This window comes from Cnephaeus nilssonii (genome assembly GCF_951640355.1).
Source record: "Cnephaeus nilssonii genome assembly, chromosome: 7".
In the NCBI taxonomy this organism is placed as follows: domain Eukaryota; kingdom Metazoa; phylum Chordata; class Mammalia; order Chiroptera; family Vespertilionidae; genus Cnephaeus; species Cnephaeus nilssonii.
In genome coordinates, this window is record NC_137078.1 from 62443932 (window position 1) to 62457748 (window position 13817).

The 13817-nt window shown below is 44.7% G+C and overlaps 1 protein-coding gene across 12 annotated transcripts in view; it reads right to left on the reverse strand.

Moving 5' to 3' along the window:
- FGGY (FGGY carbohydrate kinase domain containing) overlaps nt 1-13817 on the reverse strand; it is a 396863-nt gene that overhangs the window by 185372 nt on the left and 197674 nt on the right. For all 12 annotated transcript variants that reach the window (XM_079776812.1, XM_079776815.1, XM_079776808.1 and 9 more), the window contains one exon: nt 7868-7996. In XM_079776812.1, coding sequence (XP_079632938.1) covers nt 7868-7996 — 129 coding nt within the window. The remainder of the gene's footprint in view (nt 1-7867; nt 7997-13817) is intronic.

A 13817-nucleotide genomic window follows, 5' to 3' on the forward strand; every position in this document is an offset into this window, starting at 1 on the left:
GGGAGGTGCCTAGAAATCTATATTTTTTAAAGGCTCCCTCACCCAAATTTAGCAGTCCTACTTACTGAGCCTTTGAAATCCTCTCACTTTTATTATCTTAATGAATTCTCTGATTTCCTGAGGACTGACCTTGGGTTCTATGCTGGATGAGGAGCACACAGAGGTGAACACAACTTGGTGGGAAAACTGAAACAGGTGCAAAGTGTTGCAGACACACAGAGTAGGGAGGGATTCATTCTTCCTAAGAGTGGGGCTGAGTTGGGAGAAGTTTCCACAGTGGAAGTAACATTTAGTGTGAGTGTGATGCGTGAGTAGGACTGTCTATGTGGGGAGAGAAGGGGAGGCCGCCCCAAATCTCTGCTCTGAGCAGAGCGGGGATTGTGTGTGACGTGTTGAAAGGACACGTGGTCTAGAAGGCATATTGACTCTTAGAAGGCATATGAGGTGGGAATCACCCTGCATTCCCCAATCCACAGTCTTCATTTCTACTTTTTTTTTTTTATATCTCACAACTCTTTTTATTAAGAGTTAATGTCATAAAATATATGTTGACAAAGTACTAACTCATTAGCAGAACCCTTCTTTTGGGCTGCTTTTTGGCTTCTACAAAAATCAACTGAATTGATGCAGGGAAATGACATCAGTGGAGATGTTTCAGTTGAGTAGGGTTTCTCATCCTCAGCTCTACTATATGGGAGGCTACACAATTCTCTGTTGAGGGCTGTCCCGAGCACTGAAGGATGTTTAGCAGCATCCCTGGCCTCTACCCACCACATGTCAGAACCACCCCCCCTTTTCCCAGGCGTGACAATAAAAGAATGTCTCCAGACATAGCCAATTTCCCCTGGGAGTGGAGGTGAGGGGTTAAAATCAGCCCTGGTTAAGAATCACTAGTATAGATGGAAAAACTAGTATTTGGAGTCTGACTCAAGTTCAAATCTTGGCAAACACTGGTTATGTGATTATGGAATGATTCACATTGTAATAGAAAATCTCTTTCTTCCACACGGCACAGTGATGAAAAGTGTGAGCTCCGGAATGAGAGGCCATGGGTTTAAATCACGCCCCTGTACCTACTGTGTGAATATGGGCAGGGTAAGCTGTCTCTGTGAGCATCACGGTCTCATCTGAGAAAGGGAACAAAAGAACAGTATGCGTAAAGTAGCTCTGAGAATCAGTGTTGCTTCTAGAACACTGATGATCATGAGACAGGAAATTGGCATGTCTTATTGTTCACTGGATTATGTTTTGCTTTAGGAGGGCATGAACCTGAAGCTCTTTTTGCAAGACTGGCTAAACCAACTCTTCTGCAACTAAAGAAAAGGAGGGAGGGAGAGAAATGATGAAAGAAATTCTACATCTTCATTTTGGTTTGACTCTGCAACTGAGATAAGCAACTTAAGCCAATTCAACATCTGGCCCAGATGAGCAGCTTAAGTCAATTCAACATCTGGCCAAGAATTCAGTATCTGGAAACAAAGAGTGATGCAAAACCCAGGCACAAAGCTTGCTCTTGACCAACTCCTGCTAATGTGATAGGAACACAATGGACACTGATTTCTAGATGTTTGAAGTGGATCCGGGAGTGCTCAAAGCACACTGTTTTGCTTCCTGAAGCATTGAGCCAGGTAAATAGGGGCAACTGCCTCTGTAATGGGAGGGAACTACAGTTCTCAGTTGTAATATCATTGCATAATAGCGGGAATGCCATTCACTCATTCATTCACTCATTCGCTGAATTTGCATGAAGCATTGAGCCAGGTAAATAGGGGCAACTGCCTCTGTAATGGGAGGGAACTACAGTTCTCAGTTGTAATATCATTGCATAATAGCGGGAATGCCATTCACTCATTCATTCACTCATTCGCTGAATTTGCATGAGTTAAGGGTCTTCCGTGTGCAAAGGACTAGGCTGGATGCTGTGATATAAGGATGAAATGACACAGTGCTTTCTCTCAAAGAGTTTGCAAACTGGTAGATGAGACAAGGTTGCACACACAAAACGGTATAATGTGTACAGTAATGGAGGCAAGTCCGAGACACAGTCGGAGCAAACAGGAAGAAGTGCCATAAGTCAGCTTGGGGAGCCAGGGAAGGCTCCCAGAGGAGGTAACACCAGACTCAAGATTTCATAGATAATCAGGAGTTTGTTTGATCGATAAAAACACCTGAGAGGAGAGGGGCCTGAAATAGAAATCAGGTTGTTACTGCCTTTCAGGACAGCTCGGGTACTAGAGCCAAGAACAGACCTGGAACAAAGTTAACACTATTTATATGAGTTAGAAAAATAGCAGCAGCAGGAGCCCTGGCCAGAACCACCCCCAGAAAGAGCACAGAAAGCTACTCCTATCTTCTGGCTGTCTGCTGGAGAGCTCGCTAACCAGCACCTTAGGAACAAAATGTTCTTTTATCTTTGGTTTTTATTCCCACAGAGTCCTTTCTCTTCTTTTTCCAGAGCTGGAAAAAGCATGAGCTGAGTTTTACTTGCTTCTTTGATCTTGATCCTCAAGTCCCCTGCTTCCCTTGAGAATGAGAATCCAGGAGGATTTCTCCAAAGTAGAGTGCTGGCCCCTCCTACTAATCAGAATGGGAGGTGCAAGAGAGGCCAGGCCAGGTCAGGGACCCTAACTGCCAGGGATTGTCTGTGCCAGGCCTGGATGGCATCCAATTCCGACCTCCAGAGTTGGACTCTCACCCTGACATTCAGCTACCTCTTAGCACAGAGGCCATCGAACCATTCTTGACATTGTTTCTGCTCTCAAAATACACAGCATCTTAAAGCAGTGAGCCCTGGGTCCTATTACAGAGAGCCCGGGAAGGAACCCAGGGCCGGTTCAGGGAAGGCAGAGGGAATTAAAGCCAGAGGCTCTTTCCCAATTGCCTCTCCAAAGGAGGAGCATTCTCTAGGGTGGTAACTCCGAGAACTTCCACTACAAAGTTCCTCCTTGGTGCAGGCATTGTGGTTCTGGAGTAAGAAAACCAAAGAGACATCTCAGTATTCTATGCCTACTATGTGCCAGATGCTATGCCAGCTGCTTTACCTACTTACATCATGGGTTCCATAACAACCCTATGAGGGGCCACTGCTATCTTTTTTTATCCTCATGATATTTTTTTCATAGATTTTTAGAGAGAGTGAAAGGGAGGGAAGAGGACGGGAGAGAGAGGGAGCCAGAGAGAGAGAGAGAGAGAGAGAGAGAGAGAGAGAGAGAGAGAAATGAGAGAAATATCGATCTGGGAGAGACACATCAACTGGTTACCTCCTGCATGTGCCTTGACTGGGGTGCGAATACGCAAGCAAGGTACGTGGCCTTTGCTAGGAATCGAACCCATGACCCTTCAGTCCAAGGGCTGATGCTCTAACCACTGAGAAAAACAGGTCAGGGCCATTGCTATCTCTTATTGCAGAAGAGGAAACAGAAGTGTGAAGAGGGATGGTATCTGGCCCAAGTTTAAGGTGACCAGATTTTAACATTGGTAAAGCGGGACACCATTGACTGGGGGGAGGGAGGGCGGGGGAGGGGGGTTCTTGATTAAAAATTTGGTCTATATGGAGCAACAAAAATTTTCATAGAATGAAAAAATAGTATTGTAATATATTTTTTTAAATTTCAACATAAGTAAAATTTACAAATATAATAAATAAAAAATTATGTATAGTATTATTTTATTCTTTGGCATATTTCTCATTTGAGTGAATTTTTTTAGTAGATTGCTGTCGTTGTTTAAAAGGTCATGAATTTGCCGTAACGTAAGTCGTGTCACTTTCAAGGCCGGCGCTAGACTTTTTGCTGCCACTATAAAATATAAATAATACGAGTACTGTCTGCTAAATTCAAGAAAATTTCTGTATTTATGAAATAAATAAATAAATTACTTACCTAAATTATCTGAATAGCTGATTTGTAATGACATCACTTATTTAACTAGCTTACTAGCACGCAGTACGATGTGTATCGTCTGAGAGACAGTTACAAAATGTTTTCGTGGTTGCCAATCCCCAAAAATGCCATTGTTCATTAAGTCCAAACAATGGTGGTCGAATTCTAACAACTGATCAACAATGCGAACTTTGATAAGCAGTTCTCGATAATCAGTTCTCAACAATTATTTGTTATTATTAAAGTTTAACATTATAAAAATAATATAAAACTCATATTCTGGCTAAATAGCCACATGGCCTCCGAAAACCGTATATTCCCTTCCCGTTCTCCCGCAGTTCCCTAGCTTGTCGTGCATTCTTTCCAAAAATCGGGACTTTTTTAAAACACCGCAGGACGCGGGACAAATTGTTAAAAATCGGGACTGTCCCGCCAAAAGCGGGACGTCTGGTCACCTTACCCAAGGTACACAGGTAGGGACAATAAGAATTTATATCCAAGTATTCACGCTCCATTTTCAGAGCTTTCATCACATCTCAAACTTTTACTATTGAGCTAGGAACATGCAGGCCAGGAGGGAACAACCAGAATTTTCTCTCCAAAAAGAGTGGGGCTTTGTCTGCTGTATTCATGGCTGATAATCCCTAGTGCCCAGACCACCAACCCCTAGGTGTGCAGGCACTCAATATGTACCTATAGTCACTACATGATTAGAAGGTGGATAATCTTTTCAAGTCTTTCAGGCCTCGGTTCTCCACATCCTGGTGGGGGTGAAGGTGGAGTAGTAAACAAGAGTGAATGTTCCCTCCCAGGTCTCCTCTCTTTCCCAGACATGTGATCCTGCAGTGGCTGTGAGGTGAAGGGGAGAGGTGAAGGTACAAGGAAGGGTAAGAGGATAAAACTCGGTCACAATAGTTAACAAGGTCTTCACTCTCCCACAGTCCCTGCGAATCCCTTTCCTGTCCTTCCCAGCCACTGCTGGCCCCTAAGCGCAGCCTTTTAAGAATCCAAAGTCCTTCTACCTTTCCAGTTAAACAACTTATTTTTGTAAAACATGAGGGAAACTCACCTACTTAAGCGTATTTGTATCTTAAAGGGAACAAAAGGCCTCAGCCAAAACTTCTAAGGTGCCCTAACAGGTTTGGCTCAGTGGATAGAGCTTCGGCCTACAGACTGAAAGGTCCCAGGTCTGATTCTGGTCAAGGGCACATTGGTTGCGGACACATCCCCAGTCAGGGGCGTGCAGGAGGCAGCTGATCAATGTTTCTAATTCTCTATCCCTCTCCCTTCCTCTCTGTAAAAAAAAATAAAAAATAAAAATCAATAAAATGTATTTTAAAAAACAATAACTTCTAAGGGTAAAATTTCTTTCACTGACTTGGGAAAAGAGTAGGCACATTTAATGGCGTGGGTTCCTTTAAGTTCAATTCACCAACACTCTCTGAGTGCCTAGAGTTCCAGGTGCCATAGGGGAAGCGGTTTCCTTTCCTGGAGGGCCCAGTGAGTCCTGGGCAGAAGCAAGAAGGCATATTGGTTTATCCCATAGGGAGGTCTGGGAAACAGGCAGGGAAATCGAGTCCTGAAGCTCCCCAAGGTGCAGCCTCTCTCTTTCATCCTAAGGTGGCCCAAGCCAAGGGGGTGGATGATTGAGACTGTGACCCCAGGGATAAGTGGAAAAGCATGATGGAGAAGGCTTCCCTGGCCTCAATCATGATGGGATGTCAGGCTTACCAGGGGCCAGGAACCTACCTAGACCCCACGTTCTCTGTGCCTGTCCTTAAAAAACAAAATCATGACATTCCAATCAAAAGCACATACTGCTGCCGTGGCAGGTGTGGTTCAGTGGTTGAGCGTCAACCTATGAACCAGGAGGTCATGGTTTGATCCCTGGTCAGGGCACATGCCCAGGTTTCTGGCTCGATCCCCAGTAAGGGGCGTGCAGGAGGCAGCCAATCAATGGTTCTGTCTCATCATTGATGTTTCTATCTCTCTCTCCCTCTCCCTTCCTCTCTGGAATCAATAAAAAATATTTTAAAAAACACACAAAAGCACATACTGCTCATACTGAAAAGGGAGAGAAGCACCCTTGCTTGCAATCACTACTATCTACCATTCAACCAACCCACCTTTACTACTGGTTGTTCACTATGCCTCAGGCACTATGCTAGATCCTAAACACACAGAGCTGAGTAAGACAGACACGGTACAGATCAATGAGAGCTATCCTACTCTGAGAGTCCATGGACTGTGCAGAAGAGCGGGATATGGCTTAATAATCTGCCGTATAAAGAACCACTCTACAGGTCAGGGTCATTTCACCTTACTCTTGCCTTCATGTAACTATTCATTTAATAAAATCATTAAGCACCTATAGGAATCAGACACAGGGCTCTGTACAGAATGAGTAATATAATGCCCTGTCCTCAAGGAGCTCCTAGCCTAGTGGAAAAGTCAAGCAGATAAAGCAGTCATTACAACACAAAGTGACCATTTCTTCAGTAGGGGTGGGGAAAAGCACTGAAAGTACAACTTGGAGAATTTCTACGGAAATCTGTCCCATGGGAGGCTATGCAGAAGAGCAAGTATATGACATGAGTCTTCAAGTTAGAGCCGGAGTTAGCCATGGGGAGAAGTGGAGGACCAATCATCCTGGGAAGAGAAATACATGTGCGAAGACAGAGGTGTGATGCTCAGACAGCATTTTGGGAACACAATTCTAGGTAAGTATTTAAAAGGCAACTCTTGGCTATAACATGAAGTATAGACTAGAATATCTTTCAACATTTTTTTGACTATGACCCATGGTGAGAAATTCATTTTCAGTATGGCCCAGTACACACATGCACAGAGACATAAAATGGAAACCTAAGTTCCCCACACAAAGCTTGCTCTGTGAGATGCACTCTGACATCTTCTACTCTGGTTGTTCTATTCTGAACATTCAATGGTCATGATCTACTAAAGTGATCTCATGAGGTTTGAACCATAATTAGAAAAGAGAACACTGTTAGAAAGAAGAACTAAGAAAAAAGAGATATGGCTATAGTTGAAGTGAGTTATTGAGAATCTGACCCAGGAACCACCCCCCAAAATGCAATAAGGATAAAGAAGAAGATAGACTTATCACACTTTACTGTAATTCTTACCTCATTTTCTGCCTTGCCATTGAATTTGGGGGAAGAGACCTTGATTTTATTTTAAAGTCATTATCCCCTTGCACCATGATTGAGACATAGTATTTAATGGGTCTTTGAAATAAGAATACATAATACATGGATGTTAAGTCTGAGAGTTATCTAGGACAGTGGTCGGCAAACTCATTAGTCAACAGAGCCAAATATCAACAGTACAACGATTGAAATTTCTTTTGAGAGCCAAATTTTTTTAAACTTAAACTTCTTCTAACGCCACTTCTTCAAAATAGACTCGCCCAGGCCATGGTATTTTGTGGAAGAGCCACGCTCAAGGGGCCAAAGAGCCGCATGTGGCTCGCGAGCCGCAGTTTGCCGACCACGGATCTAGGAGATGAAATCACGACTACACTCAAGTAATTGAATATAGAATATAAACCAAATAAATTATGAAAATAAATCAATTAGACTTGTAAAAATTATGGAGCACCTTTAGAAGAAACAGCACAGGTAAGTAAACCACCATCAGACATGCTAGTTGGAAGTGAACATATCTTTTTCAAATTTTTAGTAAACCAAAGAACCATCAACATATTGACTCAGCTCAATTTTTTTCTAATATTCTGTATGGAAAAAAATTAATAAAATTATAAATAAATTCTATCTTTAATAAGAAGTTCTATAATTCTATCCAAATGCTTAACTGTGAAAAGACTTTATATTGCTATATCTTAAATCAACAGGCTTTGATGCTTTAAAAAACAGGAAAGGAGTGTCTTAGGTTCTGGGGAATAATCCGTGTGCAGACAGCGTTGGGAGTGGCCATGGAGTGGCCATGGAGTGAGGGATGATTACCTAGTCCTCCAGCGTGGGCATCAATGAGGGAGGCTGCCACCGCGATGCCAGCAGGAAGACCAAGGTCTCTGGCCGCCTCTGGGGTAAGCCCATTTCCAAGAGAAGCTCCAGGAGGCAGCACTTGGTTTCCTGGGGAGACAGGAGAAAAAACAAACACCTGTCAGTTTGAAAAACACAACAGCAGACAAAGGGTTTTCTTAAGTGAACCCCTCCATTCCCTCCCCTTTCCTCTGCATTTCTTCAACTTCAGGAAGACAGAAGCCATGCAGCCACAGACAGTCCCTGTGCTCACTGGGTGACAGGTATATGTTCTGGGTTCTTATGGATCATGCTCTGGGGTACTTTACAAAGCCAGGAACTCGAAAGCATCTTTCAAGCTGGAGAAACATCCCCTTAATAGGAAATGCCAGAAGATATATATGCAGTGGCCTCTTGAAGACTAGATTAAAATGGTCAAACTGTTCCTCCTAACAGAGCAGCTCTACCAGCATAGCTTACACACACATGTACACAGACACGCATACACATGCACACATACACACATGCACATGTTCACACAGCCATACATGCTCCCTGATGAACATTGGGAAAATTTACTCATGTAGTTGCTTCCTGTCAGAGGATAAGGAAAAGAATAATTTTGCTCCAATAAAGAATTTCTTAAGTTTCTCTCAGTTAGAAAAAAAGTCCAGTCTAAACTTTACAAGGTTGAGACTTGCACAACCATGGAATACAATTTGAATGGTGTTCTCTGGAGTTGTGCAATGCAGCGACCCTAATATTTCAAGTGACCTTGAATTCCTGCAGTCAGTCAGGCCTTCAGTTAAGAATTTATTGATTGTCTTGCTTTGTGTGGGCGCTGTGGCACTGTAAAAGGCAGTCCTTGCCCCCAACCTAGTTAGGGAGTTGAGATCAGGACACAGAATCACGTAAGTCAGAACAGAATGAAGAGAACCTTCTGCTCCCAGGTCTTTAGCGGAGGCTGAATGCTCCCTCTCCCCACCGCTGCGGAATTTATCTGTAATTCTGCACTGCAAGGAGGGGTGGGGGTAGACATGCATATATGCTAAGATCCCTCTGAGCTCCAAGATTCTGATATTCTGAATGTGTGGTCAGCAATTCGCTCGGTGTGAAGACACCTTCCACAAGAGCTCCAGGGATGGCAGAGGTGCTTTCTGACTTCTGGGGGTGGAGCTGAGGGTGGGGGCTAGAGGGAGGTGGAGGGAGAATGGCTCACCCACCTCCTCTAACTGGAAACAAAGCACCTCCACAACACATTTCCATCCATTTTAGGTAATGAGTTTCTTTCAAAAACGCTTAGCTAAAAAACGGAAGAGGAAGAAGACTGGAATCACTGCCATGCTTCCAAAGCATCATTACCCAATAATGGCAGCCACGAGGTGCACATGGACTGAGCACTGGAAACGCGGCTGGAGTAACTATGAAGCCAGGCTTTTCACTTAATTCATTTCACTTCAACTTTAAAAAATGATACACAATTCAGTTACTAAAACGTTTCAAGTACATTTGGCACAACTTGGGTGTGCAAAGTACTTTTTACTGTTAATTAAAGAAATCGAAATAAAGTATTTCGCAGTGGAAATTTAGTGTCTGAACTGAGATGAAATCAGTGGAAAATATACACCAGGTGTCAAAGATAGTACAGAAAAGCAAATGTAAAGTATCTCATTCATAAATGTATATCAATGATGTTGAAGTACTTTTGATTTATTAGGTTATAGTATATTAAATTCATTTCACCTATTTCTTTTTACTTTAATGCGGCGACTAGAATACTTTAAGTTAAGTATGTCACTCATACTGCATTTCTATTGGATTTCTAAGGTTGAGATGCTCAGATGTTGGGGTGGGAGCAGGAGGACCTCTAGTCTCATGCTTTGAATGCCCAGGCAGGCAGAAACCCGGGAGAGAGCTGTGCACAATTTGGCTCTGGACACCACCTTAACTATGTCACTGTGTTTCGTATTCAGCACGGAAACAGGCAGCCTTCCCATTTACTGAGCACTTCTGGGCCCGGGGCTGTGCTAAGAACACAGCATGCATTTCCTCACCTCACGGTCACAATAACCCCATGTGAGGGGGGCGAGCACTGTCCCTGCTGCCCAGATGGACGGGGAAAGTCATACTTATCCATGGAAAGTGAGTTTCCCCTCGTCACACAGGCCCTGGATTTCATTCTGACTACATCACACCAAACCTGCATACTTTCTTATTCATTACATTGCATTTTGGTGCAGCTATTTAAAATAAAAAGGTTTTTATTGAGTGAATGAAGGTATCAAGGAAAGTATTTTTAAACAAATGTTTAAAAAGTAGCACCATTTAGATGTGCCCACCAGAGGCACACCTCACTTAGCTGTGCTTCACTGTATCGCGCTTCACAGATGTTGCATTTTTTACAAATTGGAGGTTAGACCCCCACCAGCAAAAAGATTACGCCTCGCCTTATTATGATACTGGCTTTATTGTGGAGGGCTGGAACCGAACCTGCGCTGTCTCTGAGGTATGCCTGTACATTCAGATTTTTTTTTAAGTGTTCATTTTCATAGGAAGATCTAAATGAGAATTCTATTCCACCTGGATCCCCAATCTTAACAAACATAAAAGGTTTAATTTTCATTAAAAAAAAAAAAAGTTTCCAGACCGGAGGAGGATGAGCAGGGTGGGACACTCCTCTGAGTGCCCTGGGCAGTGATGCAGAAAGAAGCCTTGGCTGGCGAGGTGCAGAGAGAGCGCTGGGTGTGCAGTCAGGAGTTCTGGGTTCTCCCCTCATGCTGCAGAACCACAGGTAGATTTCTTAGCTGAGGTAGCATCTTAAGCAAAGGCCAAGAAAGAGGGGGGACTGCCAAGAGGGCTGGGGACAATGGAACCTAAGCTGGGGTGGGGACTGGCAGGGCATGGCGGAGACAGATGAGACTGGAGAGGGAAGTGAGGACAGTGCTACACTGTCATCCAGGCTAAGGTGCCTGAACTTAATCAGGAAGACCACGCTGAGGGTGAGCTCGGAAGGAGTGCTAAGCCAGGGAGTGAGGCGATTGGATTTGTGTATTTTTAAAGATCTCTCTAGTAACATGGCAGCAGAGGACAGACGGGGGTAAGCGACGACAATCGTGAAGCTATTTTGGTAACCAAAGAGAAAAGGTGAGGGCCTTCCTTAAGGTATTGGCAAGTGAGAGCAGAAATGGAGGCAGATATGGGAGATTTTGTGGAGCAAGAAAAACAGCTCCTGGTGGTTGCTTGGATGGGGGGTATGGTAGATGTCACCGCCTGGACCCCAGGAAGGATGGAGGGAGTGAGGTTGGCAGCTGCCAGATCCTTCAGGCCACCTGGGGAGGGGATGTGTGTCCCTGAAGACTTAGCAGAGTGGGAAGGCAAGGGCTCTGAAGGGCAACACCCACTCCAGGGCTCTCGGCTGGGCTGGCCAAGGAGCTGGGGGGCTGCATTATGGCTCCACTTCTCCCTCTGCCCAATCCTACTCACTGCCCCTTCCTTGCACAGGCGGCCACCCCTAATAAACATCCCGTGCCCCCAAATCTGCCACAGCGTGTCCCTCCAGAGAACCCAACCCAGGGCGGTGAGCCAGGCCTTCTCCTCAGTCCAGTGGTCTCGGAATGAAAAGGAACAGGCACCAGGATGACATCCCTCCTTTGCACTGGAACCTCAGCTTTCAGGAGCCGCCTACCTGGACCCTGAACAGGAAGACAGTGTTTATCTAGACACCAAAACGAAACAGCTCGGCATAAGGCAGGGTGATAGAGACAGGAGGGGCTCGGGGAGAAATCGCCCACCAGGTCACACTGTGAGTTCATCCGCCAGAGGTGCCGAGGGGACTAGGAGAGCTGTCAGAGGCAAGCGCTAGTGCACCTTGATGACTTCCCGAAATAATCTCCTTCCACCATCAAATGAGATTATTCACAGCATTAGTTTCCCCAGAGTTAATCGGGGCCTCACAGCCTCTGCATTTGCAGTTTCTTCCAGTCTTCATTCAAGCATTCATGCATGCATGGTAACAAACACCTCAATAACAATGATAACAAGGATACTGCCCATCTATCTTCACCCACCTGTGCCCAGATCTAGGTGTGGGGTATAAATGCAACCGGCGCCTCTGATCTCAAAAGACTCCCACCGTGTCCTGTGCAAACCGAGGCTCTCAGGCCGATATCAAATGCTTTAAAGGTGGAATGTACATGGTGCTCCCGGAGCATTAAGCGGGGAGGGGGAGGGTGGCCCGGGAAGTACAGGAAATCAGGATGAAGGTGACATTCGAGCTTGGTCTGGAAAGACAGGTGGCAGATTGCTGGTTTCAGACTATAATGCTCAGGGGAAATGGATGCCATTAGAGCTAAAACTGGGTTCACTGTACAGAGCCCCAAGGGACACAGCATTCAGCATGTTAGCAACGAAGACACGAGGGAGGAGCGGAGCAGTTGGGCCGCCTGAACACGAGAGGCAGCAGGGGACCTCAGGCAGGCAGGCCAAGGAGCTCTGACCAAGGCAAGGCCCTGCCAGCGACAGCTTCCGGCACACAGTTTGCATTTTAAGAAGTTAAACCTGCAGCGTGGAGAAAAGCTAGAACGGGAAATAGATTTTCTTTAAAACAATCAAGCCAACTGAAAAATGCAGGCTGCAAAACATTATGTACAGTGCAACTTTATTTTTTAAGACAAAGAAGGTAGATAGAATATTTGTAAAAATACATCCCTAAGGGGGGCGGGGGGAATAGAGAGAAGAAAGGCTTTCTCTGGGTGGAGAAATTATGCATAATTTTTTTTTTTGGCTTTTAACTAATCCATAATTTCTGATTGTTCTACCTTGAACCTATACTTCTTGTGTAATTTTTTAAAAGCTGCTTCCTCCCTTAAATATGATCAGGGTAAATAAATTACTTTTAAGTATGTTTTTATTGATTTTCAAGAGGAAGGGAGAGGGTTTGAGAGATAGAAACATTGAAGAGAGAGACACATCGATCGGCTGCCTCCTGCACACCCCCTACTGGGGATTGAGCCCACAACCCAGGCATGTGCCCGGACTTGGAATCGAACCGGGGACCTCTTGGTTCATGGGTCAACACTGAACCACTGAGCTACACCAGCTGGGCAGGGTAAATAAATTAGACACACATATTCAGCAGAATACTACATAGACATTAAAATGAATGAGGAAGAATTAAGGTATGGTTTTGGAAGGAAGTCCATGATAACTTAAGTGAAAATGGCAAGATGCAGAATAGTACTCAGAGTATGAGAACCCATTTGTGAATGACTTTGTGTTTCTTTTGTGACCAAAGTTAAAAGCAAAACTGAATTGAGGAGAATACTGTGCACCTTTTTTACACCTTACACCTCAGCCTGAAGGCAGGCGAGAGGCCTGGACGCTTCACTTACTTTCTTGACCCGGCTGCCTTCTGTCCCTGTGAACACACTCTCACCTTGGCGTGTAACACAGCAATTGCTCCGAGGGCTCTTGGGCTCCTGTCCACTGATTTCCCATTTACATGGGCAGGTTTGGTGTGAGCGGTCAAACACTGGAGCCTACAATTAACTGGTGGTTGCAGTCCCTCTTCACGGGCGGGGGCTACTATTACACCAAATCTTCCCCTACCAGTTTTTCAATTATCTATGACTAATGAGCACTTTGGGAACAGTTTCAGACACACACATAATCCTCTTTCCTGATGTCAGCAGCAGAAATTAATGACTGTGTGGATTGCTGGGAGACAGAAAATGCATTATAATGGTCAACAGAGCTGTTATCCTCTCCAGGAAGGGGGAGTGGGGGCGGGTGTTGTATTAACTGGAAGGCTCAGTGTTCCTTTGTGCTCCTACAAACATGAGATGAAGCCCAGGGGGAGAGAACTGGCTCAGAGCCCATGGAAATGTCAGAGAGAGGTTTGGGCGTGGGTGGCATTCGACCCTGGTTCCTCCAT